This window comes from Trachypithecus francoisi, unplaced genomic scaffold (assembly GCF_009764315.1).
Source record: "Trachypithecus francoisi isolate TF-2019V2 unplaced genomic scaffold, Tfra_2.0 Lachesis_group12, whole genome shotgun sequence".
Lineage (NCBI taxonomy): Eukaryota > Metazoa > Chordata > Mammalia > Primates > Cercopithecidae > Trachypithecus > Trachypithecus francoisi.
Window position 1 is genome coordinate 64,661,154 of NW_022681457.1, and position 25,189 is coordinate 64,686,342.

The 25,189-nt window shown below is 53.0% G+C and overlaps 2 protein-coding genes across 9 annotated transcripts in view; both read left to right on the forward strand.

Annotated features, from left to right (window-relative positions):
* The window catches only part of CD22 (CD22 molecule), a 33,912-nt gene extending 15,478 nt beyond the window's left edge, over positions 1–18,434 (forward strand). For 2 of the 7 annotated variants that reach the window (XM_033225729.1, XM_033225734.1), the window contains exons 3-15: positions 298–339; positions 4,204–4,584; positions 7,378–7,683; positions 8,974–9,240; positions 9,387–9,650; positions 12,193–12,450; positions 12,655–12,918; positions 13,014–13,277; positions 15,935–16,031; positions 16,148–16,223; positions 16,689–16,807; positions 17,237–17,321; positions 17,634–18,434. In XM_033225729.1, coding sequence (XP_033081620.1) covers positions 298–339; positions 4,204–4,584; positions 7,378–7,683; positions 8,974–9,240; positions 9,387–9,650; positions 12,193–12,450; positions 12,655–12,918; positions 13,014–13,277; positions 15,935–16,031; positions 16,148–16,223; positions 16,689–16,807; positions 17,237–17,321; positions 17,634–17,765 — 2,555 coding nt within the window. In that variant the 3' untranslated portion in view covers positions 17,766–18,434. Of the gene's footprint in view, positions 1–297; positions 340–3,511; positions 3,731–4,203; positions 4,585–7,377; positions 7,684–8,973; positions 9,241–9,386; positions 9,651–12,192; positions 12,451–12,654; positions 12,919–13,013; positions 13,278–15,934; positions 16,032–16,147; positions 16,224–16,688; positions 16,808–17,236; positions 17,322–17,633 lie in introns of those variants that run through there. The other 5 variants (XM_033225732.1, XM_033225730.1, XM_033225731.1 and 2 more) reach the window with 5 other exon arrangements.
* Positions 18,435–19,572: 1,138 nt separating this feature from the next.
* FFAR1 (free fatty acid receptor 1) lies at positions 19,573–24,942 on the forward strand. Of its 2 annotated transcripts, none has more exons than XM_033225735.1 (3): positions 19,573–21,476; positions 21,690–21,896; positions 22,254–24,942. In XM_033225735.1, exon 3 carries the CDS (start codon positions 22,636–22,638, stop codon positions 23,536–23,538), a length of 903 nt encoding a protein of 300 aa, XP_033081626.1. In that variant the 5' UTR covers positions 19,573–21,476; positions 21,690–21,896; positions 22,254–22,635; the 3' UTR covers positions 23,539–24,942. The 2 variants fall into 2 exon arrangements, with proteins under 2 accessions (XP_033081626.1, XP_033081627.1); XM_033225736.1 differs by having other exon boundaries at positions 19,573–20,636; positions 21,379–21,896.
* The last annotated feature ends 247 nt before the right edge of the window (positions 24,943–25,189 follow it).

Genomic DNA, 25,189 nt, shown 5'->3' on the forward strand with positions numbered 1-25,189 from the left:
TGACTTGAGTCATTCGCATTTCCTGAGAGCTGGGTAGAGGGGGAGTTGTGGAGGAGCCCATTCTGAAACTGATCTGATATTGCAAACCCACATACTGAAAGGAAGAACTGCCCATACATACTAGAGTCTTCCGATCTGACTCCGAGCCCGCATCCCCCTCATTTGTCTCTTTTCCCCACTCCCCGGATCATGATGCTACTTGGTCCCCCTCAGAGCCATAGAGAAGCAGGGGGTGTGGCCATGGAGGGGAAACCTCTGTCACCAGAGACTTTACTGTACTTCTCCTTTTGCTCTCAGATGCTGCCAGGGTCCCTGAAGAGGGAAGACACGCGGAAAGAGGTAAAAACCATTTTGCTTTTATTTTGCATTCAACAAGCAAATTATTATGGAACAGCAGTTATAGGCCAGGCATACCTCCCAGAGCTGGGAATACAGCGGGGACCTCCCTGGCTCTCTTACCTGTGTTACAACAGGTTGTAGACAGACCCCTGTCTTGAGCATCCTCCTTGCCAGGCCTGCTGAGTCTTCTGAGAGTAGGGTAGGTTACTGGATGCCTAGGAGGGAAGAAGAAGCCAGGGAGGCCTGCCCCAAGGTTCTGCAAGGCCCTCAACAGGCCTGGACTGAGGAGGTCTGTACAGCATGGCCCTGTCATGAGCCTCTGTGCATAATAACTGCTGTCCCTAACCTCCACCCCACCCTCAGCCTTCCAATTCCCGGGCCTGGGGCCCTACTCCTGTGCTCCAGAGACTCCTGGAGCTCCTTGAGGCAGCACACAGCCCTGCTCTGGAGACACTCACCTCCCACTCATGCTGGGATGCTCCAGCCTGGCCCAGGGCAGGGTGTGGCTGGAGGGTGCCAGCAGAGGAGGGACGATGGCCTGGCTCCTGGAGGCAAGTGTCGGCTGCAGGAAACAGAGTCTATTCCTTGCCACAGCCCTTGTTACCCGTTAGGTAACCTTAAGGGGATTTCAAAGAACACTGGTCCTGCAACCCTGCAAAGTTTTTTATGAAACATGTAAAATAGATCCCATGGTCAAAGAAGTATGGACAATGTATTATACTATACTCTAATCCCCATACCTAGAGATTAATGATGTAGATAGAGTTTCCTAAAAGGTTTTTAAAGCTCTGCAATAAAGAATCTTACTTAAGCCAGGTGCGGTGGCTCACACCTGTAATTTCAACACTTTGGGAGGTCAAGTTGGGGGGATCACCTGAGGTCAGGAGCTTGAAACCAGCCTGGCCAACATGGTGAAACCCCATCTCTACTAAAACAAACAAACAAACAAATAAATCAGACAGGTGTGGTGGTACATGCCTGTAGTCCCAGCTACTCAGGAGGCTGAGGCAGGAGAATCACTTGAACCCTGGAGGCAGAGGATGCAGTGAACTGAGATCACACCACAGCAATCCAGCCTGGATGACAGAAGAATGAGATTCTGTCTCAAATAATAATAATAATAATAATAATTTTACTTAACTCTTTAACCCTGCCTTTCTCAAGTGTATGTGACCTTGAATATGTTTTTTGCATGTGACATTATGAGCACTTGCAGGGCTCATGTCAACTCTGCCTGGGGAATCTGCCTCAGCTTCAGACCCTGCACCCCAAATTCATGCTCAGGTCAAGCCAGACCCCCTTCCTGCTGTCCACAAGCAGCTTAGCTTTCCCCACACCCATGAACTGATACCCAGCAGCCCTCGGCATGAGCCATGTGGCCCGAGGAGATAAACACAGAGAGAGAGAGGAACACTGATGTGTGGGAAATGTTGGCAGGTGAGTGGGAGGGACTTGGGTTGGTGCTGAGACCGGAGACACACTCTGCTGTCACATCCTTCGGGGTCCCCGGGGGCCAGCACAGAGGGCCACGATCATGTAAATTGGGACTTAAATTTAACTCTATGTAAATATAACTCTATGCAGAGGTCAGGGATGGTGGAGGATAAGCTCATTGCAGAGAAAGAGAGAAAGATGGTCAGCAATGGCAGAACCTAACCCACAGATACGTTTTGTTTGACCAGCTCTGCATATTTTTAGTTTACATATTTTTTATTTTTTATTTTTTCAAGACAGGGTCTTGCCCTATTGCCCAGGCTGGAGTGCAGTGGGGAGATCACTGTTCACTGCAGGCTTGACCTCCTGGGCTCAACTGATCCTCCCACCTCAGTGTCCTAATTAGCTGAGACCACAGGTGTGCGCCACCATGCCTGGCTAATTTTTAAACTTTTTTTGTAGAGACGTGGTCTTATTATGTTGCCCAGGCTGGTCTCAAACTCCTGACCTCAAGTAATCCTCCTACATTGGCCACTTCTCCTTGGTCTATTTTTCTTTTTAAGTAGGTCATTCCACATAGAAGTTTAGCTTCTTACTTCTCTTAAAACAGTGGAAGATCAGACAGTGCTGAGCTCAGGTTCTGTCTGGCAATAACTGACTGGAACTGAGACAGCTACCACCTTTAGAGGAGGTACAACCTTTGTCCCCACTTGGTTGATTTACGTTTCCTACCTGGCCTGTGGGGCATTCTCCAGAGACCTTCCAGACCCCTCAAAATGCTCTCCTGGTGTCACACTTTATTTTTTGTTTTGTTTTTGTTTTGAGACAGGATCTGGGTCTGTCACCCAGGCTGGAGTGCAGTAGCACGATCTTGGCTCACTGCAACCTCCACTTCCCAGGTTCAAGCAATTCTCCTGCCTCAGCCTCCCGAGTAGCTGGGATTACAGGTGTGTGCCACCACGCCCGGCTAATTTTTTGCATTTTTTAGTAAAGATGGGGTTTTGCCATGTTGGCCAGGCTGGTCTTGAACTCCTGACCTCAAGTGATCTGCCTGCCTTGGCATCCCAAAGTATTGGGATTACAGGTGTGAGCCACTGCGTCTGGCTCACCCATACTTTGTTACTGGTTTTAGAATTCCTTTTTGCCAGGTCTTTCAAACCAAGTTTTGACCATGTCTGTCCCTGAGTATAATCCTTGATGAGTAGCACCAGAGAGAGCTCCATGTTATCCGGGGCCTGGCATTCAAGGCACTCAGTGGTCTGGTGCCACTCAAAGCCTGCGAGCCAGGCAGGAAGTTTGTCAAATTAGAGATGGATGAATGGATGGATGGAAAAAAGGAAGCAAGGAAGGAAGGAAGGAATAAAGGAAGGAGTTCTGGGAAGAGAGAGAGGCTGCCCTCACAGGGCTCTCAGTTTGAAGGAGAGGCACAGCATACCCAGAAAAAACTCCCGGCCAGAAGTGGTGGCTCACGCCTGTAGTCCCAGCACTTTGGGAGGCCGAGGCTGGCAGATCACCTGAGGTCAGGAGTTCAAGACCAGCCTGGCCAACATGGTGAAGCCCCATCTCTACTGAAAATACAAAAATCAGCCAGGCGTGATGACACCTGCCTTTACCCAGCTACTTGTGGGGCTGAGGCCAGAGAAGTGCTTGAGCCTGGGAAGCAGAGGTTGCAGTGAGCAGAGATTGCATCACTGCACTCTAGCCTGGGAGACAGAACAAGACTCTGTCTCAAAAAAAGGAAAGAACGCCGTGAGCATCTCAAATGCCACATCCCCGTAATGCAACCAGACCCAGTCCTCCCAGATCCAGGGGAAGGGTTGGAGCTCAGTGGGTGAGCAAGAAAAGCCATGTGGAAGAAGTAAGTGGCCAGATGGCTCAAAGACAAACTCTCCCCTGCTCAGGCTTCCACCCAGACACGACACCATGCATCTCCTCGGCCCCTGGCTCCTGCTCCTGGGTAAGGACTGTGGCCTGGGCCAGTACTGGGGTTCTGGGCTATCAGTGGGCACTGGAGGAGGAGGAAAGACCCAGGCAGAGAGGCGTCAACATAGGGTAGGGTGGGGGTGGCAGTGTGTATAGATAAATGTACATACAAATATATATGCTTCCCATATATACATACGCTTCTCTCATTGCATCCTGCTGTCTTTGTGTATCTCTGTATTTCTCCCACTATCTTCAGAGAGAATTCTTTAGTTTTTGGAAAGTTCTCAACTGGGTGCAGTGGCTCATGCCTGAAATGTCAGCACTTTGTGAGGCTGAGGTGGGAGGATCACTTGAAGTCAGGAGTTTGAAGCCAGCTTGGGCAACTTAGCAAGACCCCCATCTCTAAAAAGAATTAAAAATTAAACAAATTTTAAAATAAAGAATAATTTGTAAAAGAAGGCTCTCATGCCCCCCTCAGTAATGCTTTCTGATCACTGTGGTGAGTTCTAGAATACTTGGCTTTCTCTGACTCAAGTAAATGGAATATTGATCACCCTGAAACCCTCTACGCCTGGGAGGGGGCCTGCGTCTGGGTCCCCTGCACCTACAGAGTCCTAGATGGTGCCCTGGAAAGCTTCATCCTGTTCCACAATCCTGAGTATAACAAGAACATCTCGAAGTTCGAAGGGACCAGACTCTATGAAAGCACAAAGGATGGGAAGGTTCCTTCAGGGCAGAAAAGGGTGCAGTTCCTGGGGGACAAGAATAACAACAACTGCACACTGAGTATCCACCCGGTGCACGTCAATGACAGTGGTCAGCTGGGGCTGAGGATGGAGTCCAAGACTGAGAAATGGATGGAACTAATACACCTCAATGTCTCTGGTAAGGCCTTCGGGGAGCGGGTCTTCTGCTCTGGGCAGGGGTGAGTGGGAGGCAGGAAATACCTGACTGCTGGCAGAGAGCTCACAAACCGAGCTTCCTGCAGAGCTCAGGCAGGGGACGCCAGCGGGTGATGATGGCGACGCATCAGCACTAGTCGGAGCTGCGGGACCTTGAATGTCCCAACTGACCCTCAGTTCCTGCCCCTCTGAGACCTGGATTCCAAGGTTGTCGGATTTCCTGATCTTTCTCTCTTTCTTTCTCACCATGTATTTTTCAGCTTTTGTGACAAACTCGTGTTTGGCCTTAGTACAGTAACCATCCAAGCACCGCATCCCTTTAGTGGGGTGGGTCTGCATGTAGCCAGCCTCAGCTCTCTCCCAGACTGGACTGCCCCCTTCAGACAGCAGGGTCTGAAGCTGCATCGCTCACCCTAAACTTAGGGCTGCTCAGAGCTCCCTATAGAGGAAACTGTGTGTGGAACGGACCAACTTGCTGGGGCAGAGGCCCCAGACTTGTGTTTGATGAGTCAAATCCACCCCTACATGTGCAGTGCCATAACTGAACCTGTATTATAAAAATCATAAAATAATTTTTAACTTTTTTTCTCTTCTTTTCCCCTTCCCCTTCCTTTCCTTTTTTATGAGACAGGGTCTCGCACTGTCATCACCCAGGCTGGAGTGCAGTGGTGCGATCTCAGCTCACTGCAGCCTTGATCTCCCGGGCTCAAGCTATCCCTCCCACCTCCAAAGTAGCTAGGATCACAGGTGCATGCCACCATCCATGCCCGGCTAACTTTTTAATTTGTTGTAGAAATGGGTCTTCCTGTGTTGCCCAGACTGGTCTTGAACTCCGGCCTCAAGCAATCCTCCTGCTTCAACCTCTCAAAGCATTGGGATTACAGGCGTGAGCCACCGCACCTGGCCTGATCTTCTGGTTTTTCAAGAGACGATGGAAATCTAGATTTTCCAGTGAAATCTCTCAGTGTGTTAATGTTCATGGCAAGTTCTCATGAGCTCTTCAAGGTTAGATGACACTGTTGTTGAACCCCACAGGCCAGGTTTGAGCTCCCGATGCGTAGTTAGCCAAACACTGACACATCAGTGCCTAGAAGCTGAGAAAGGATTATTTAATTTAGCCAAAACGAGGGGGCAGAAGAGAGAAACTCTCAAATCTGACCTGACTTTGAGCGTTACTGGGGGCTTTTATGAGTAAAGTAGGTGTGTAGGAGGTGACCTCCCGATCATTAAAGCTGTTGTGCCTCTCGGCTCATCAAATTTCTCGATGTCATCAAGGAGGTCTGTGTGACCTAAAGATCATTGTTCTTTGAAAGAGAGACAAGTTCATTTATCTTGTAGGCAGCTGCCAGGGGTTCAGGATGTAAGTTAAACAATTATTAGTGAATTAATGGTTGCCTGCTACTGAAATGACCAAATGTAACTAATCGTGCATGGAGGAAGAAAAGGACAAAGAGAAAAGAAAAGAAGCAAAACGAACATCTTACAATTTGTATAACATAAAATTGTTATAAGCTCAGTTATAGCACTGCACATGTAGGCGTGGCTTTGACCCATAAAACACAGGTGTGAGGGGCCCCTGCCGTAGAGAGTGTGGGCACTCCGTTCCACACCGTTTCCTGGATGGGCAGTTCTAAGCAGCCTTAAGTTTGGGGTGAGCAAGGCAGCTTCAGACCCCGCTGTCTGAAGGAGGTGGTCCAGCCTTGGGGAGAGCTGAGGCTGGGTGCACACAGACCCACCCCACTAAAGGAATGCGGTGTTTGGGTGGCTGTAGTACTGAAGGAAGCCATGAAACCAACACAAGTTTGTCAAAGCTGAAAAGCCTGTGAACTAAACTGATAAAATTCACTTAGAGGTGGTGGGAATAGAACTTTACAATCATTCAGAAAGTAGACATCTGGCAATGAGCATGAAAAGAGTGGATTACAGTTCCCAAGGAGGTTTAGTGTGGCCAAGGCCTTTCAGAGAGGATTTCAAGTGAGCAAAAGTGATTCAAAGTGGAGAAAAGCAGGACTGGGCTGGGTGCAGTGGTTCCCGCCTCTAACCCCAGCACTTTGGGAGTCTGAGGTTGGAGGATCGTTTGAGCCCAGGAGTTTGAGATCAGACTGGGTAACATGGCAAGACCCTGTCTCTACAAAATGTTTAAAAAACTAGCTAGGTGTGGTGGCACATGCCTGTAGTCCCAGTTACTCAGGGGGCTGAGGTGAGAGGATTGCTTGAGCCCAGGAGGTCAAGGCTACAGTGAGCTAGGATTGCGCCACTGCCCTCCAGCCCGGGTGACAGAGCGAGACCCTGCCTCTAAAAAATATGAGGCCGGGTGTGGTGGCTCACACCTGTAATCCCAGCACTTTGGGAGGCCGAGGCAGGAGGATCACTTGAGGTCAGGAGTTCAAGACCAGCCTGGCCAACATGGCGAAACCCTGTGTCTACTAGAAATACAAAAAGTTAGCTGGGCGTGGTGGTGGGCACCTGTAATCCCAGCTACTTGGGAGGCTGAGGCAGGAGGATCACTTGAACTGGGGAGGCAGAGGTTACAGCGAGCCAAGATCGCGCCGCTGCACCCCAGCCTGGGTGACAGAGGGAAACTTCATCTCAACAAAACAAAACAAAACAAAAACAAAAACAAACAACAACAACAACAACAAAGCAGGACTGGAGAGAGGTGGAATGATGTGGCAAGGGGTTCCTGAGGGGTGATTTGGGACAGGACATCTAAAGCCAGGTGTACGCTCATGTCTTCAGTCCCCCAGGCTCCAGCATGGACTCTGTTCTTTTGCAGAAAGACCTTTTCCACCTCATATCCAGCTCCCTCCAAAACTTCAAGAATCCCAGGAAGTCATTCTGACCTGCTCGCTGAATTTCTCCTGCTATGGGTATCAGATCCAATTGCAGTGGTTACTAGGGGGGGTTCCAATGGGGCAGACTGCTGTCACCTTGACCTCCTTGAGCACCAAGTCTGTCTTCACCCGGAGTGAGCTCAAGTTCTCACCACAGTGGAGTCACCATGGGAAGATCGTGACCTGCGAGCTTCACGATGTGGATGGGAAGGTCCTCTCCGAAGACAGGGTGCAACTGAACGTGAAGCGTGAGTCTCCCCGACGTGCCTATGGGAAGGGCAAGGTCTGTGTCACCTTCTCCCCAGCCCTGCAGGGGGCACACACCCAGGGCACCCAGAAGCCTGCACAGACAGTGCCGTCCTCCAACCCCGGTCACACCGCCTAGTCAGCCCTGGTGTTTTGGGAAACAGATTTGCTTTAGCCTAACAGAATAAAACGGTCCATCCTCAAGCCATGACATGATTTGGGGATTATCTGGTTAGGTCTTTTTGTTCCCCTCTTGGTGGGAATTTTTTTCGCATCATTATCTTGTGCCTCATTCATTCAATAAATATATATCACGAACCTACTAGGCACCAGGCCTTATTACGGCTGCCAGTGGGGGGCACAGGGTGGGGGCAGGGTGAGTGAGCAAAGCTCTTGCCCCACACGGAGCCGGCGCTGCAGTGAAAGAGACAGACAACAAATGGATTAACAAAGAAATACAGAGCATGAGCCAAGACATTAGAATATGGAACAAAGCAATGTTAACAAAGAAATATACAACACTATTGTAGGTAGTGATATGTGTGTTAGGGAAAAAATAAGGCCGGGAGAGGGGAGTGATGGAGAGAGACCTCTCTAAGAAGGTGAGCACTTAAGCTGACTGGAATGGAGGAAGGGGCTGAGGCCAGCAAATATTTGTGACAGGAGGATTTCAGGGAAAGAGAAGAGCAGGTTCAAAGCTTTGAGGCAGAAGCTGGGAGTGGGAGGACCTCAGAGGCTGAAGTTCACGGCCTCTGAGGGCCACATGGTAGGACAGGAGGCAGGAGATGGAGCAGGACAGGAGGCAGGAGATGGAACAGGACAGGAGGCAGGAGATGGAGCAGGACAGGAGGCAGGAGATGGAGCAGGACAGGAGGCAGGAGATGGAACAGGACAGGAGGCAGGAGATGGAGCAGGACAGGAGGCAGGAGATGGAGCAGGACAGGAGGCAGGAGATGGAACAGGACAGGAGGCAGGAGATGGAGCAGGACTCTGGATCCCCAGGGCTGAGGTGAGGGTTTGGGATTCTATGCAAAGCACGGAAACCACTCATGGTTTCCAGCAGGATTGGTGAGGTCTGGTGGATGGTGTTAGGAACCCTGCATGCTGCTGGTGGAGACTAGCAGGAGGAGGAAGTGGGAGGAGGAAGCTGAGAGCCGAGTTAGGAGGCCGTGACCATCACCTGGGTGAAGGGACTGGCAGGTCACCACTTTGTCAGAATAAAAGCACTTTCCACACCCTCTGCCCTCTGAGAATTCCCCGCCCCCTCCCTGACTGCCCCTCTGCTCCTTCAGACACCCCAAAGTTGGAGATCGAGGTCATTCCCAGTGAAGCCATAGTGAGGGAGGGGGACTCTGTGACCATGATCTGCAAGGTCAACAGCAGCAACCCGGAGTACACGACGGTATCCTGGCTCAAGGATGGCACCCCGCTGAAGGAGCAGAATACACTCACGCTAACCCTGCACGAAGTGACCAAGTCCCAGAGTGGGAGGTACTGCTGTAGGGTCTCCAATGACGTGGGCCCGGGAACGTCGGAAAAAGTGTTCCTGCAAGTGCAGTGTGAGCCCCTCGGAGCTAGGGACGGGCCAGGCAGGGAGGTAGCAGGGGTGGACCCGGAGAGGGGAGCTACGGGGGCTCTCGGGACCGTGTGCACAGGTTGGGGGTGCTCTCCTCACCCCTTCACTCACCTCTGCCCCCTCTTCCAGATACCCCGGAACCTTCCAGGGTTCAGATTGTCCAGTCACCAGCTGTGGAGGGAAATGAAGTCAAGTTTATTTGCACGTCACCGGCCAATCCTCTTCCAACAAATTACACGTGGTACCACAATGGGAAAGAAGTGCAGGGAAGGACAGAGAAGGAATTCCAGATCCCAAAGATCCTCCCCTGGCACGCTGGGACTTACTCTTGTGTGGCAGAAAACATTCTTGGTATTGGACAGAGGGGCCCGGGAGCTGAGCTGGATGTCCAGTGTGAGTAGCCACGGAGTCTCTGGTTCTAGGGAGAGAAGATGGATGGGGAAGGGGGAAGGCAGATGGGGTGCAGGGCATTCTGGGGTCCTAGAGTCAAGAGCAAGGAGCAGTCAGAGTCTCCTGACCTGTAAGCTTCTCAGGGCAGGGGCTCTGCTGCTTGTTGCTGTTCACAGCTGTGTGCCTAGCTCACAGAGGGTGCTCGGTAGATGCTTGGGGTTTTTTTTTTTTTGGTTTGTTTGTTTGTTTTTTTGAGACGGAGTCTCGCTCTGTCGCCCAGGCTGGAGTGCAGTGGCCGGATCTCAGCTCACTGCAAGCTCCACCTTCCCGGGTTCACTCCATTCTCCTGCCTCAGCCTCTTGAGTAGCTGGGACTACAGGCGCCCGCCACCACGCCCGGCTCATTTTTTATATTTTTAGTACAGACGGGGTTTCACTGTGTTAGCCAGGATGATCTCAACCTCCTGACCTCGTGATCCACCCGCCTCGGCCTCCCAAAGTGCTGGGATTACAGGCGTGAGTCACCACGCCCAGCCTGTAGATGCTTGTTGAATGAATGAGGCCAGGTGCAGTGGCTCACACCTGCAATCCCAGCTCTTTGGGAGGCTAAGGCAGGAGGGTCTCTTGAACCCAGGAGTTTGAAACCAGCCTGGGCCACACATCAACATACCATCTCTACAAAAAAATACAAAAATTAGCTGAGCATGGTGGGGCGTGCTGGTGGTCCTAGCTACTGGGGAGGCTGAGGTGGGAGAATTGCTTGAGCCCAGGAGGTTGAGGCTGCACAGTGATCTGTGTTCCTACTACTGCACTCCAGCCTGGGTGACAGAGCAAGACCTGAGTCTCAAAAAGAAAAAGAAAAAGAAAATCCCAGCTGGGACTGGGATTATAGGTGTGAGCTGGGCATGGTGACTCACACTTGTAATCCCAGCACTTTGGGAGGCCGAGGTGGGCAGATTACTTGAGTCCAGGAGTTCAAGTCCAGCCTGGGCAACATGGTAAAATCCCATCTCTACAAGAAATTAGCCTGGCATGGTCATGCATGCCTGTAGTCTCAGCTACCCAGGAGGCTGAGGTGGGAGGATCACCTGAGCCTGGAGGTCGAGGCTGCAGTGAGCCAGTGATTGCGCCACTGCACTCCAGCCTGGATGACTCAGTGAGACCTTGTCTCAAAAAAGAAAAAAAAAAAAGAAAAGAAAAAAAAGAAAAGAAAAAAAAAAAAGGATTGGCCGGGCATGGTGGCTTATGCCTGTAATCCTAGAACTTTGAGAGGCCAAAGTGGGCGGATCACCTGAGGTCAGGAATTCGAGACCAGCCTGGTCAACATGGCGAAACCCTGTCTCTACTAAAAATACAACAAATTAGCTGGGTGTGGTGGCAGGCACCTGTAATCCCAGCTACTCGGGAGACTGAAGCAGGAGAATCGCTTGAACCCAGGAGGCAGAGGTTGCAGTGAGCCGAGATCAGGCCACTGTACTCTAGCCTGGGGGATAGAGTGAGACTCTGTCTCCAAAAAAAAAAAGAATAATTAACTGCAGGAAACCAGGACTCCATGAGGGACACAGACAGAGACTTAGCCAACCTAGACAGTGGCTGAGTCTTAAAAGAGGTCTTGAAATTTTTGATAAGAACTGGGGCAAATTGTCTCATTACCTCTCCATTGTGAGACCCTCTTTAACACAGTGAATCTTGTCACCGAGTAGAGCATAGGACAAAAATAACGCATAGGCTTCATCCTTGGACCCTGAGATGTCATATGTGCTAACGGGACAGGGTGCCCAAATCCTGAGCATCTCAGACAGCTGGATGCGCGACTGCAACAGCCGCAGCGATGTTTGTGGAGTGTTTGCCACACGCCACACTCTGCTCTAAGGGCATCATCTCATTTCCTTCTTGAAACAATTCCCAGGAGGTTAGGAACTCTCAGGACTCACCCCCCACCTACCCTCCGTGGCCTTTTGTTTTTGAGATGGAGTCTCCCTCTGTTGCCCAGGCTGGAGTGCAGTGGCTTGATCTCTGCTCACTGCAACCTCCACCTCCCAGGTTCAAACGAGTCTCTTGCCTTAGCCTCCTAACTGGGACTATAGACATGTACCACCATGTGTAGCTAATTTTTAAACTTTTTAGTAGAGCTGGGGTTTTGCTGTGTTGGCCAGGCTGGTCTAGAACTCCTGACCTCAGGTGATCCACCCGCTTCGGCCTCCCAAAGTGCTGAGATTACAAGTGTGAGCCACTGTGCCCGGCCTCAGGACCCCATTTGACAGATGCGTAAACTGAGACCCGCAGCCCATGCCCATGCACCTCTCAGCAGTCGTCTGGCTTCAGTGCTGTGCCCCGAACCCCTGCACCAAACCACAGCCAGGCCAGAGAGCCAGGGCAAGGTTTCTGTTCTCACATAGATGCAGGAAGGAAGCACAAGCCCCCCTTAGATTAATTTAGGAACTGTGTAGATGCCCGGAACAGGTAACAGGAGAAGAGGAAGCAGGAGGGAAGAGGTACTATGGACAGCTGGCTTTTCTTTACTCACCTCTCCGGCTTTCTTCCAGATCCTCCCAAGAAGGTGACCACGGTGATTGAAAACCCCACACCAATTCGAGAAGGAGACACAGTGACCCTTTCCTGTAACTACAATTCCAGTAACCCCACTGTTAACCACTATGAATGGAAACCCCTCGGCGCCTGGGAGGAGCCATCGCTTGGGGTGCTGAAGATCCAGAACGTTGGCTGGAACAACACAGTCATCGCCTGCGCAGCTTGTAACAACTGGTGCTCGTGGGCCTCCCCTGTCACCCTGAATGTCCTGTGTGAGTCCCTGGGCTAGGCAAGGGGATCTGGGAGGTGGCCCGGCTGGGATGAGGGGAAGAAGGGGACGAGGCCAGAGCCTGGGCCAGTGTCTTCAAGAGAATTGAGGGACAGGAGCCCAGCCTCAGGGCCAAGGGGAGGGGAGGCCTGGGGACAGCAAAAGGGACAGGGAGCGGAGAGGTCAGCTTGGGACCCTTGCCCTCCAGATGCCCCCCGAGGTGTGAGGGTCCGGAAAATCAAGCCCCTTTCTGAGATTCACTCTGGGAACTCGGTCAGCCTCCAATGTGACTTCTCAAGCAGCCACCCCAAAGAAGTCCAGTTCTTCTGGGAGAAAAATGGCAGCCTTCTGGGGAAAGAAAGACAGCTGAATTTTGACTCCATCTCCCCAGAAGATGCTGGGAGTTACAGCTGCTGGGTGAACAACTCCATAGGACAGACGGAGTCCAAGGCCTGGACACTTGAAGTGCTGTGTGAGTTGGGGCCAGAGGCTGAGAGTGGAGCAGAGCAGGGACCAGTGGCCTGCCTGGTGGTGACTTTGCACCCACTCCCCCTGCCCGCCATGCAGATGCACCCAGGAGGCTGCGTGTGTCCATGAGCCAGGGGAACCAAGTGATGGAGGGGAAGACGGCAATCCTGACCTGTGAGAGTGACGCCAACCCTCCCATCTCCAGCTACACCTGGTTTGACTGGAATAACCAAAGCCTTCCCTCCTCTGGCCGGATGCTGAGATTGGAGCCAGTGAAGGTCCAGCACTCCGGTGCTTACTGGTGCCAGGGAACCAACAGAGTGGGCAAGGGCCACTCGCCTCTCTTCACCCTCACCGTCTACTGTAAGGCCTCTTCCTGCTCTTGTTCTTGTTGGTGGTGACCTTCTTTCCTTCTTTCTTTTTCTTTCTTTCTTCTTCCTTCCTTCTTTCCCTCCCTCCCTTTCTTTTCTTTCTTTCTTTCTTTTTCTTTCTTTCTTTCTTTCTTTCCTTTCTTTCTTTCTCTTTCTTTCTTTTTTCTTTCTTTCTCCTTCCTTCCTTTCTTTCTTCTTTCCTTCTTGCCTTTCTTTCCTTTCTTTTCTCTCTTCTTCTCCTTCTTCTTCTTTTGACTCCTCCTCTTCCTCCTTCCTCTTCTTCTGCTTTCTCCTCCTCCTCTTTCTTCTTCTTCTCTTTCCTTCTCCTTCTTCTTATAGAGACAAGGTCTTACTCTGTCACCCAGGCTGGAGTGCAGTGGCATAATGACACCTCACTGCAGCCTCCAATTCCTGGGTTCAAGCGATCCTTTCGCCACAGCCTCCTGAGTAGCTGGAACTATAGACATATACCACCCGGCTAATTTTTACATTGTTGTAGAGATGGGGTCTTACTATGTTTCCCAGGCTGGTTTCAAACTCCTGACCTCAAGTGACCCTTCTGCCTCAGCTTCCCAAAGCCCTTGGATTAGAGGCATGAGCCACTGTGCCCTTAGTTCCTCCCTGTTTCCTCTCAGGTTCCTCTCTGGTCCTGTTTGCTCCTGTGACTTCCCGAAAAGCCTTCTAGACCAGCTGGCCCCTTCTTCCCCAAATCACTGTCCCCGTTCCCATTCACACCCCTTGCTCCAGGCCACTTGCCACTGTGCTGGAGAAGTCATCTTGTCCTGCGTCATCAGTCTCTCTCTTTTTCTACCTCCCCTGCAGTCTCTCCTGCCTCCGTCTAGGGTCCCCTCTCAGGCTGCTCCACCTTCCAGAAGTCCTGAGCTCCTACTGAGTCCCCGTCTCTCTCTCTCTCTCTCTCTCTGACTACTCTGTCTCTGTCAGCCCTGACAGGCTCCTTGTTTTCATCTTTTAAGATGTAAATGAATTTTTTTTTTTTGAGACAGAGTCTCACCCTGTTGCACAGGCTGGAGTGTAGTGGCACAGTCTCAGCTCCTGCAGCCTTGACCCCCTGGGCTCAAGTGATACTCCTGCCTTGGCCTCCAGAGTAGTTGACTTGAGTGATTTTTAAACAGATCATACAAGCACACGGTAAAAAAATAAAATGTAAGCATGGAAGGGTAAATAGTGGAAAGACAGATGTGGCTCACTCTTGATCCCCAAGAACTCTTATCCCCACCAAAGGTCCTCACTGCACACAGTCATCCCGTCTCCCCCAGGGGTATTTTTCACACGCGCAATTCACATACAGAGGTCTGTGCCCATACACGCTTCCTCGTGACACAGACGAGGCAGAGCTCACACTTTGCCCAGGAATTTTCTCTGCTTTTTTCCATGTAATAATACTGCTTGGACATTGTTCTGTATCTATGCATACACAGAGTGTCTAAAGTCTGGAGCCTGGGCGTGGTGGTTCATGCCTGTAATCCCAACACTTTGAGGGGCCGAGGTGGGAGGATCACTTGAGCCCAGGAGTTCGAGACCAGCCTGGGCAACATAGCCTACACCTCATAGCAAGACCTCATCTCTACAAAAAATACCAAAAATTTTTTAAAAAATAAACAAACAAAACAATAACAACAACAAAAAAGAATCTGGAAGCATAGGGAACATATTTAATTAATTTATTGTACTATTTCAGATTAATAATTGGAAACATGGCCTTAAATTGAGGGAACCTGGCCAGGCACAGTGGCTCATGTCTGTAATCCCAGTACTTTGGGAGGCCGAGGTGGGTGGGTCACTTGAAGCCAGGAGTTCGAGACCAGCCTGGCCAATGGTGAAACCCCATCTCTACTGAAAATACAAAAATTAGCTGGGTGTGGCGGTGCATGCCTGTAGTCCGAGCTACTCAGGAGGCTGAGGCAGGAGAATCACTTGAACCCAGGAGGCGGAGGTTGCAGTGAGCCAAGATCTCACCACTGCACTCCAGCCTGGGCAAAAGAGTGAGACTCTGTCTCAATCAATCAATCAGTCAATCTAGGGAACCATCACCAGCACAAATGAAGGCCAAAGGAAAATATCTGGAACATGTTATCAGAAATCTCACAGACACATCCCATCGTATAAAACCATTGTTCCCTGGGCGTCCCCTCTGCAGACAGCCTGAGAGCCTCCTCTTTTTCCCAGGGCCATGGAGTCCTCGCATATGAAGGTTGCATACGTCCTCCTCCCAGTGCCCTCTTCAGGGCCTAGGTCTGCAGCCTCTTGTTTTGGGCTTGCAAGGACAGTTGCAAGATGCATTCCCATGTGGAATTGCTGGGTGGAAGACAGGTGCATTTTCAGAGCTGATCACACAGCCATACTGCTGTGAAGAGCTGCACCCATTCATGCGAGTGCGGGTCACAGGCTCTGGGCGTGCCGTGTCTGTGGGAAAAGCAGCTCCTCAGGAGAATTAGTGTCTTCCTCCTAAAGGGAGGCCCAGAGCAAGCAGGGGCCAGTGTCACCCTCTTCCTCTGCACCCCTGTCCCATGCATGCAGGGGAGAAGAACAATTCTGGCTGCGGAGAGAAGTCCAGGATGCCTTCCAGGCAAAGGCTGCCAGGCAGAGCCGGCCTCTCAGCTGATTAAGGTCTCTCCTTTCTCCACCCAGATAGCCCGGAGACCATTGGCAGGCGAGTGGCTGTGGGACTCGGGTCCTGCCTGGCCATCTTCATTCTGGCAATGTGTGGATTCAAGGTCCAGCGACGGTGAGCTCCTGCTGCCCCCCACTACCTCCTCTTTCCCTTGGCAGAGACCCGTGTCCATCTCGAAGCCTCCAGCCTGTGGAGTCCCTGACCCTCACACCTGTGCCTTTATTTCTCAGTTGGAAGAGGACACAGAGCCAGCAGGGGCTTCAGGAGAATTCCAGTGGCCAGAGCTTCTTTGTGAGGAATAAAAAGGTAGGATGAAGCTGGGCGTGGTGGCTCATGCCTATAATCCCAACACTTTGGGAGGCTGAGGCAGGCAGATCACCTGAGGTCAGGAGTTCGAGCCCAGCGTGGCCAACATGGTGAAACCCTGTCTCTACCAAAAATATTTTAAAAATTAGCCGGGTGTGGTGGTGCATGCCTGTAATTCCAGCTACTCAGGAGGCTGAGGCAGGAGAATCGCTTGAACCCGGGAGGCGGAGGTTGCAGTGAGCCAAGATCGCACCATTGCCCTCCAGCCTGGGTGACAGACTGAGACTCTGCACCCCCACCAAAAAAAAAGGATAGGCACGAGGCAGACCGTGAAGCTGAGTGGGGAAACAAGGTGAAGGAAGGAGATAAAATGTCCTCTGGGGAGACCTGGGCTGTCAGAGGCTAGGGAAGGGGCCGAGGGTTGGGGAACAGGTGGTTAGCACTTCACCCTCGTATCCCTCCCAGGTTAGAAGGACCCCCCTCTCTGAAGGTCCCCACTCCCTGGGATGCTACAATCCGATGATGGAAGATGGCATTAGCTACGCCACCCTGCACTTTCCCGAGACGAACACACCACGAACTGGGTACTGAGGGTACCAGGAGCGTGACCCTGCACCCTGGGAGGGAGGCGGGAGGAAAAGCTCTTGTCTCGCCTGCCCTCTGTGCCAGGCCCATGCCAGGCACCCTGATACATGCACTGCCTCATTCCTGCTCCGTAACAAGCCTCTGGGTAAGGGCCAGTCTCCGGAAGTGGACGTGCTTCTTCAAGTCAGCAGCGCACATGCCCAGTCCGTTCTTATCACAAAGGTCAAGACCTTGTGATACACACCCACGCCTACTCCATCCACACACATTTGCATGAGCTCCTGCTGTGAGCTTTGGGCACTGGGGAGGCCTCAGGTTTTACATAAGGGGCTGAGGTTGGGGTGCTGTTGGGGGCTCTGGGTGTTGAGAGGGAGGAGAGTTCATGGGAGATGCTTCATACATGGTCATCTGTCTTCCCTCTCTCTCAGAGATGCAGAGACCTCAGAGATGCAGAGACCTCCCCCAAACTGCGATGACACAGTCACTTATTCAGTGTTGCAGAAGCATCAGGTGGTAAGGAAGGTGGGGCTGTGGAAGGCTGGGGACGGGCGCCTGGCTTCTGCGGTGGGTCCCACATAGGAAGGACTTGGGGAGGCATCCGTTATGGCAGAGGTTGGGTGTTGGAGACGGTTGCTCTGGCATAGCTGGTCAGAGCCAGGCAGGTACCTCCGGGTCCTGGATGCCGGCCACAGCCAGTTTCCTGACACAAGGACGCCCGCCTGGGCTTTTGGATCCCCGGGTGGAATGAAGGAGAGAATGCAGAGAAAAGCAGCGGTGGAGGCTGGTGACAGCGGGGCCAGGCTGACCACCACGCGGTTTTCTCAGGGCGACTATGAGAACGTCATTCCAGATTTTCCAGAAGATGAGGGGATTCATTACTCAGAGCTGATTCAGTTTGGGTTTGGGGAGCGGCCTCAGGCGCAAGAAAATGTGGACTATGTGATCCTCAAGCACTGATGCCGGATGGGCTGCGGTGGAGGCGCTGGAGGCAGCAGGGGCCAGGGAAGTCCCAGAGCTTCCCCAGACACCACCACACGGCTTCCTCCTCCGCGCATGCGTGCACGCACACACACACACACACACACACACACCACACACATGCTCACTGCGGAGAACCTTGTGCCTGGCTCAGAGCCAGTCTTTTCGGTGAGGGTAACCCCAATGCTCCAAAACTCCTGTCCTTGTTCTTTTCCACTCTCCTTGCTACCCAGAAACCCATCTAAACACCTGCCCTGACATGCACACCTCCCCCTGCCCCCACCATGGCCACTGGCCACCCCCACCCCCAGCTGCTTGTGTCCCTCCTGGGATCTGCTTGTCATCATTTTTCCTTCCCTTCTACATCTCTCTGGCCCCCTACCTCTAATCTGACATCCCCAGTCACAAATATTACTCCCAGTTTCTGCCTCTGGGGGAGAGCCCAGAAAAGGACAGAAATGAAGTAGGAAAGGGCCCAGTCCTGGCCTGGCTTCTCCTCTGGAAGTGAGGCATTGCACAGGGAGGCGTACATAACAGCGGCCCCTTGACTCCACGGACTCCAGGTTTGAGATGGACGCACTGTTGTGGATTAACATGCCATGGAGACAGAGCTCACAATAAAAATGGCTCAGATGCCACTTCAAAGAACCAGCGAACGCTTTTCAGTCTGTGGAGTCAGAGTGGGGATGAGGAGAGGGGAAAGCCTTCACGGGGCCTGGGGGGAAGGAAATGGAGTCACAGTGGTTTAGTGATCAAACCAGCAGATTAGAGAGTCTGGTGTCTTGTTAGGAAAAGCATACTGGCTCTGCAGGCAGACAAGCGTGAGAGCTTGAATCTTGATTCTTTGGCTTAACTAGCCCAGTGATCTTGGCAGCGTTCACCAGCTTGCCTGAGCCTCATTTTCTCCATCTGTAAAGTGGAGAGGGAGAGACCACTGCCTACCACGCAGGTGGCCCACGATAGGAAGTGAGGCATCGTCTTATGTATGCTGGAGTCACACTGAGACCCAGCACAGAAGCTGAAAGTCCCCCAGAAAACAAACCCCCGTCCTTTATTTGCATTTCTCGAAGAATGTGAAAAAGGGAAGCCAATTCAAAACGGCTCTTCCCAAAAGTGACGCTACCCAGTTCTTGCACAACCCATAGCTGCCAGAGAAAGTCCTGAAGACCAGCCACCCTGAGAAACCTCACAGCTTTTCTGTCGTTCAAGGTTCTCTGCACCTGTTCCCTAATTCTCTTCACTGATTCAGACTTTCCAGTTAGGTGCCCCAGCTCCCCTCTCACTTCTCAGGTTTGATCTTTCTCCACCCATTCACCTGCTTCTGCAAAGGGGCCCATTCTCTTTAGAGGGCAGGGGTGTCATTATCTGACCATCAAGGAGATCAGCGCCTGGCACGTGGCAGGTTTCCCCAAACTGCCACCTTCCTTTCCCACCCTCCTTTCCCTCCCATCTCTGCTCAGCACCTGGATGGTAACTCTAGGAATTATGGTGCAGGGAGGCCTTGATCTCCCCATCAATCCACTTTGTCCCTAGTTTGATTTCTCATGAGCACCATTAACTTTTCTGGAGGCAGATGAGACTTTAAGAACTGTTTAAAGGCCAGGCGTGGTGGATCACGCCTGTAATCCCAGCACTCTGGGAGGCCGGGGTAGGCGGATCACCTGAGATCAGGAGTTCAAGACCAGCCTAGCCAACATGGTAAAATCTTGTCTCTACCAAAAATACAAAAATTAGCTGGGCATGGTGGTTCACACCTGTAATCTCAGCTACTTGGGAGGCTGAGGCAGGAGAATCACTTGAACCCAGGAGGCGGCGGTTGCGATGAGCTGAGATCACACCACTGCACTCCAGCCTGGGTGACAGAGCAAGAATTCGTCTCAAAACAACAACAACAACAACAAAAACTGTTTAAATGAGACAGGGAGGGCGTTGGGGTGTCTGTGCCCAAAATGAGGTCTGGTGTCATTCAACCCTTTCTTCATTCACTCGGCACACAGATACTGAGCACCTGGAAATGCACCCAGTACAGAGCCAGTTGTTAGGGCACTAAAAAGATAAGGCATAGGACCAGCCTTGGGGATCCCTAGTTTAGGGCTGCGAAGGGTTTTTAAGGCAAGATCCCCTGGAGCGGCTGAGGCAGTCCTAAGCCTGAAGGGCCTGGCTCGGGCTCCCTGGCAACCACCGAGCGTCTTCCCCTTCCCACCCTGTCCCTCAGCACAGCTGCTGCCATAAACCTACTACATGGCTGGTTGACCATGAGATGTGGCCATCAATAGACATTGCTGAAGCATGAAGAGCAGGTGGCCAGGAAGCTGGGGGGGCAGGACTCGAGACGCAAGCCGCCCTCCTCAACCCCAGCTCTCACCGTCCTCCCAAGGTCCAGATAATGGATCGTGCATTTAGGTTCCCAAACACCTGCTGTGCAACATGCAGTAGACAAAGCAGACCAAAGCCTTTGCCCTCAGGAGGCCGGCATTCTAGCTCAGGAGCCAGCCAAGACAATGTCACACTGAAGAAAGACAACAAAAGTGAGATTCACGGGAGGGATCAGTGTGGCTGAGGCACCCTGGAAGGCCCTTGGAGGAGGTGACTTTGGGCAAAGATCCAGACGCCAGGTGGGTGGGGCCAAAGCAGAGAAGATCTGGAAAACCCAACAGCTGCCCAGGGCTTCACTTTTGCTATAGGGGGGGAAATGGCACTGCTTTGGATTCTTCCTCGGTTTTGTCCATTTCTCGGTTCCCAACAACAGACTGAACAGTAGGAGGCCGGTTCTCTGCTCACAGCGGGTGCTGCACCCCATGCGCGGCTCTCGAGAAAAAGGAGAGCATGGACCAATTTAGTGACTCCAAGGTATGAAAGCAGTGAGATGGTGTCTTTGAGGGAGTTAGTGATAGGCTGAGACCTCCTTGCTGTTTCCCCTGAAGCCTGGTGACTGGAGCTGCCAGGAGGCCACACAGAGAGAGGTTTATGATGGGAGACCTGGAATTCGGAAGGGGCAGAGTGGTCAGGTGACCCACACACGCCTGAGAAAACTGATATGGAGAGGCTGTGTTGTCATTCTGAGGCAGGAAACAGACAGACAGACAGACAGACACTGGCACAGTGAAAGACAGAGACAGAATCACAGAGCAGAGCTGGCTTCTTACCAGCAGGCGTGGGCACACCTGAGGAAGCATCCAGCGAGGTTAGAAATCTTCCTTAGGTCCTCCTGGGAGACTCAGGTGACCCAAATGGGAAACAGGAAAGGCTGGGAGGATTCCCAGGGCTGAGAGAAGGAAGCTACGCAGCCGGCCGGTGCCACATTGCTTGTGCCTCAGGGAGTGCCCTGCCCCCCAATGTCCCCAGCCATGCACCCTGGGGGGAGTCAGCTTGGACATCTGCGCCACCCCTTGACAGGCAAAGTGGGGGCCACAACCTGGGTCCTCCAGTGCCAGCCAGCAGAGGCTGCCCCCATCCCTTGCCTTCCTCCTCCTGCTCCTTCCTCCAGCGCTGGAAAGGTCAGAAGCCACCACCATGGAACTAGAGGGGAAGGAGAGGGAGAACAGAGGGGCCCCTCCTTGCAAAAACTAAAACAAGCCCACAGCCTGTGCAGAGCCGCACCTGGGTGTGATCACTCCTTTTCCCACACACCCACTGCCACATGGAGATGGCTTCATGGCTGCGGTCACGGGGCACCCTGTGTTGTCAGAGGTAAGCCAGTGAGACCCGGGGCCTGCCCAGGGGTGCATCGAGGGTGGAGAAGACCTGGCCCCAGTGCAGGCATAAACAAGCAGGAGGGCTGGGGAGGGACTAGCACTGGGTTGTGGCCAAGCCCCCGAGCCCTGCTGTTGCAAGGCACTGGCTACACACCCGGCCCCTACCCAGACAGGACCCCGATTCCTCCCTGGCCCCTCTGTGTTCCAGCATCTTCCCAGCCCCTCACCTCCTCTGGTGTGGCCTCACCTCCAGCCGGGATGCCCCATTAGCTGCTCACCCAAGCTGCTAGAACCTCAGGCTAATGGCCCTGCCACCTGCCCTCCTCCCCTTCCGGCTCACTGCTCATCCCGGGCATCCTCCATCAGCCCGCTGAGGGGACTGCTGAGCCTCAGAGACATCTGGCAGCGCCAGGAGGTGGGTCCCTCTTTCTGTGGTTCCTCTCTTCACCTAACTGTTCCCCAGACCTCCAGAACCCTGCCCAGGTGGCCCCTGAGAACTGCTAAGCTCAACTGTGACATGGAAGGGGCCCAGCTGACCCTTGGGCTCTCCCTGGGGGACCCCCTTTTCCTGCCCCTGGCCACACCCTCACCTCATCCACACCCTTCTCCTCCCTGCTGCCCCGCTGGCTTTCCACTGTCGGGGAGTAGCTCTTGCTTTGCCAGGGGACCGGGCAGGGCAGTGGGCTCAGGAGTCAAACTCCCATTCCCAGGGAAGGCTCAGGCTGTGGGGCCCAGCCCTGTTCTGAATTCTCTCCACCCCTTCTCCCCACAGAGTCTCAGAAATCGAGAAGCCTTCTTCCTCTGCACCACCCAGCCATGCACCCTGGGGGGGTCGGCTTGGACACCTGTGCCACATCCTATCTCCTGTGACACTGCAGGAGCTTCCCTGGTTTTGAGAAGTGATATGGTGGAGAGAAAGCACAGGACTAGGGGCCACAGGTCCTGGCTTCTCATCCAGGCTCCGGGGCTCCCTGGCTGCTGCCTTCCTCTGTGGGCCTCCGTTTCCTCGGTGATCCCATCAGGCGAATTCTAATCCTCCAGGCAGGGCTGGAACCCACGAGTGATCCCAGGAGCCCCTTCTCTCAGGGGCCCCAAGATCTGAGACCAGGGAGCCAGCTGCACACAGGAGTCCTGCAGGTCAGGACAGTGGCCCCATGGACCTGCCCCCGCAGCTCTCCTTCGCCCTCTATGTGGCGGCCTTTGTGCTGGGCTTCCCGCTCAACGTCCTGGCCATCCGAGGCGCGAGGGCCCACGCCCGGCTCCGTCTCACCCCCAGCCTGGTCTACGCCCTGAACCTGGGCTGCTCCGACCTGTTGCTGACAGTCTCCCTGTCCCTGAAGGCGGTGGAGGCGCTGGCCTCCGGGGCCTGGCCTCTGCCGGCCTCGCTGTGCCCCGTCTTCGGGGTGGCCCACTTTGCTCCACTGTATGCCGGCGGGGGCTTCCTGGCCGCCCTGAGTGCAGGCCGCTACCTGGGAGCGGCCTTCCCCTTGGGCTACCAAGCCTTCCGGAGGCCGTGCTATTCCTGGGGTGTGTGCGCGGCCATCTGGGCCCTCGTCCTGTGTCACCTGGGTCTGGTCTTTGGGTTGGAGGCTCCGGGAGGCTGGCTGGACCACAGCAACACCTCCCTGGGCATCAACATACCGGTCAACGGCTCTCCTGTCTGCCTGGAGGCCTGGGACCCGGCCTCTGCCGGCCCGGCCCGCTTCAGCCTCTCTCTCCTGCTTTTTTTCCTGCCCTTGGCCATCACAGCCTTCTGCTACGTGGGCTGCCTCCGGGCACTGGCCCACTCCGGCCTGACGCACAGGCGGAAGCTGAGGGCCGCCTGGGTAGCCGGCGGGGCCCTCCTCACGCTGCTGCTCTGCCTAGGACCCTACAACGCCTCCAACGTGGCCAGCTTCCTGCAACCCAATCTGGGAGGCTCCTGGCGGAAGCTGGGGCTCATCACGGGTGCCTGGAGTGTGGTGCTCAACCCGCTGGTGACCGGTTACTTGGGAAGGGGTCCTGGCCTGAAGACAGTGTGTGCGGCAAGAACGCAAGGGAGCACGTCCCAGAAGTAACGCCACCGCTCGGGGGAAGGAGCGTGAGGCAGGAGGGCCTGGCTGCTTCTCCAGGCCCCTGCGGAGGGCTGCTTCGGAGGAACTGCAGGGCAGCCTGGCCCGGAGGCCTCCCTGGAGCAACTCAAGCGGAGAGCGGCGCCTGCTGAGGGCAGCACCCCAGTCAAGAGAGGAGCACGGAGCCAAAGCACGGCGGCAGGGGGAGGTAAGCTTGCCCCTGCACACGTCGGCCCCTTTGCTCGTCTGTCTGTCTCTCCCCTCTGCACGTCCTCACCTGCCTGTCTTCAGTGGGCCGCGAGCAGAGGCCTTGTACTTACGGGAAGGAGGAGGCAATCTGTTTCTGACCCACAGGAGTGGTCACTCCGGTGATGCACTTGAGGACAGGCTACGCTGAAATCAGTTCTCAGGTGAGAACATTTGATTTCGGAGTAGGAGAGGAGGCAGGAGTCAGGATAATGACACTGTTATATCATGTGAAACTCGCAAGGGGGCAGCCTTGGAGCTGGGAACAGAGGCTGGCGGGAAAAGATGTTTCAGCCCGGGAGGGAAAAGGCAAGGTCCCGCAGTGATGGGCAGAGGCCACGCAGTTGACTCTTGAACAACGTGGGGATGGGGTGCCGAACCCCCACGCAGTGGAAAATCTGTGCATAACTTTGACTCCCCCCAAAGTTAAACTACTAATAGCCTATTGTTGACCAAAAGCTTTACTCAGTATATAAACAATTGAGTAAGACAATTTGAAGCCAGACACAGTGGCTTATGCCTGTAATCCCAGCACTTTAGGAGGCTGAGGCCGGAAGACTGCTTGAAGCCAGGAGTTCAAGACCAGCCTGGGCAACATAGTGAGACCCCCACCTCTACAAATAATAAAAATAAAAATAATTAGCTAGGCGTGGTTGTGCGTGCCTGTAGTCCCAGCTACTCAGGAGGCTGAGGTGGGAGGATCGCTTGAGCCCAGGATCGAGGCTGCAATAAGCCATGATCGCACCATTGCACTCCAGCCTGAGTGACAGAGCAAGACCCTGTCTCTGGAAAAAAAAAAGGAAAAAGACATATTTTGTATGTTATAGGTATTATGTGCTGTATTCTTACAAGAAAGTAAGCTAGAGAAAAGTACATGTTACTGAAAACATTATTAGAAAGAGAAAATACCTTCACAGCACTGTGCTGTATTTATCCATACCGTGAGTTTATGCTGTCAGTTTATAACAGAAAGTGTCTGTCTGAAGCAGCAGTAACCACAGCTGCAGATCTCAATCTATGGTAGATATCAAGCAGTTCAACCTTTTTTTGTAATATTGTAACTTTTCTTTGCTTCTTGGAAGCAGTCTGGCATCACTAGCAGCCCCGCATATGAGGCCCAGGGGGTTATTCAGAGTTTACGGTATTGCACTAAACGTGGTGAAAAATACGCAATAACTACGAGACATCACTTTTTACTTCTATACACAATGTGCTGGTGAGAACTGCTCACCAGAAGACGATTAGCTTCACGTGGTGTTTTAAGCAGATACTCAACAGCTGAGCTCACAGAGACAGCACAGGAGGTGGCTACGAAATTATTACAGGAGTATAGTATATCTACAGTAAATATGTACTTATGACTTAATACTGCACATCTTTATGTTTGCTTGCATTTCTCTTGACTTCAAAT

Excerpts from the sequence above, each read along its gene's own strand:
- FFAR1 (XM_033225735.1), top strand. The coding sequence starts at position 22,636 with ATGGACCTGCCCCCGCAGCTCTCCTTCGCCCTCTATGTGGCGGCCTTT.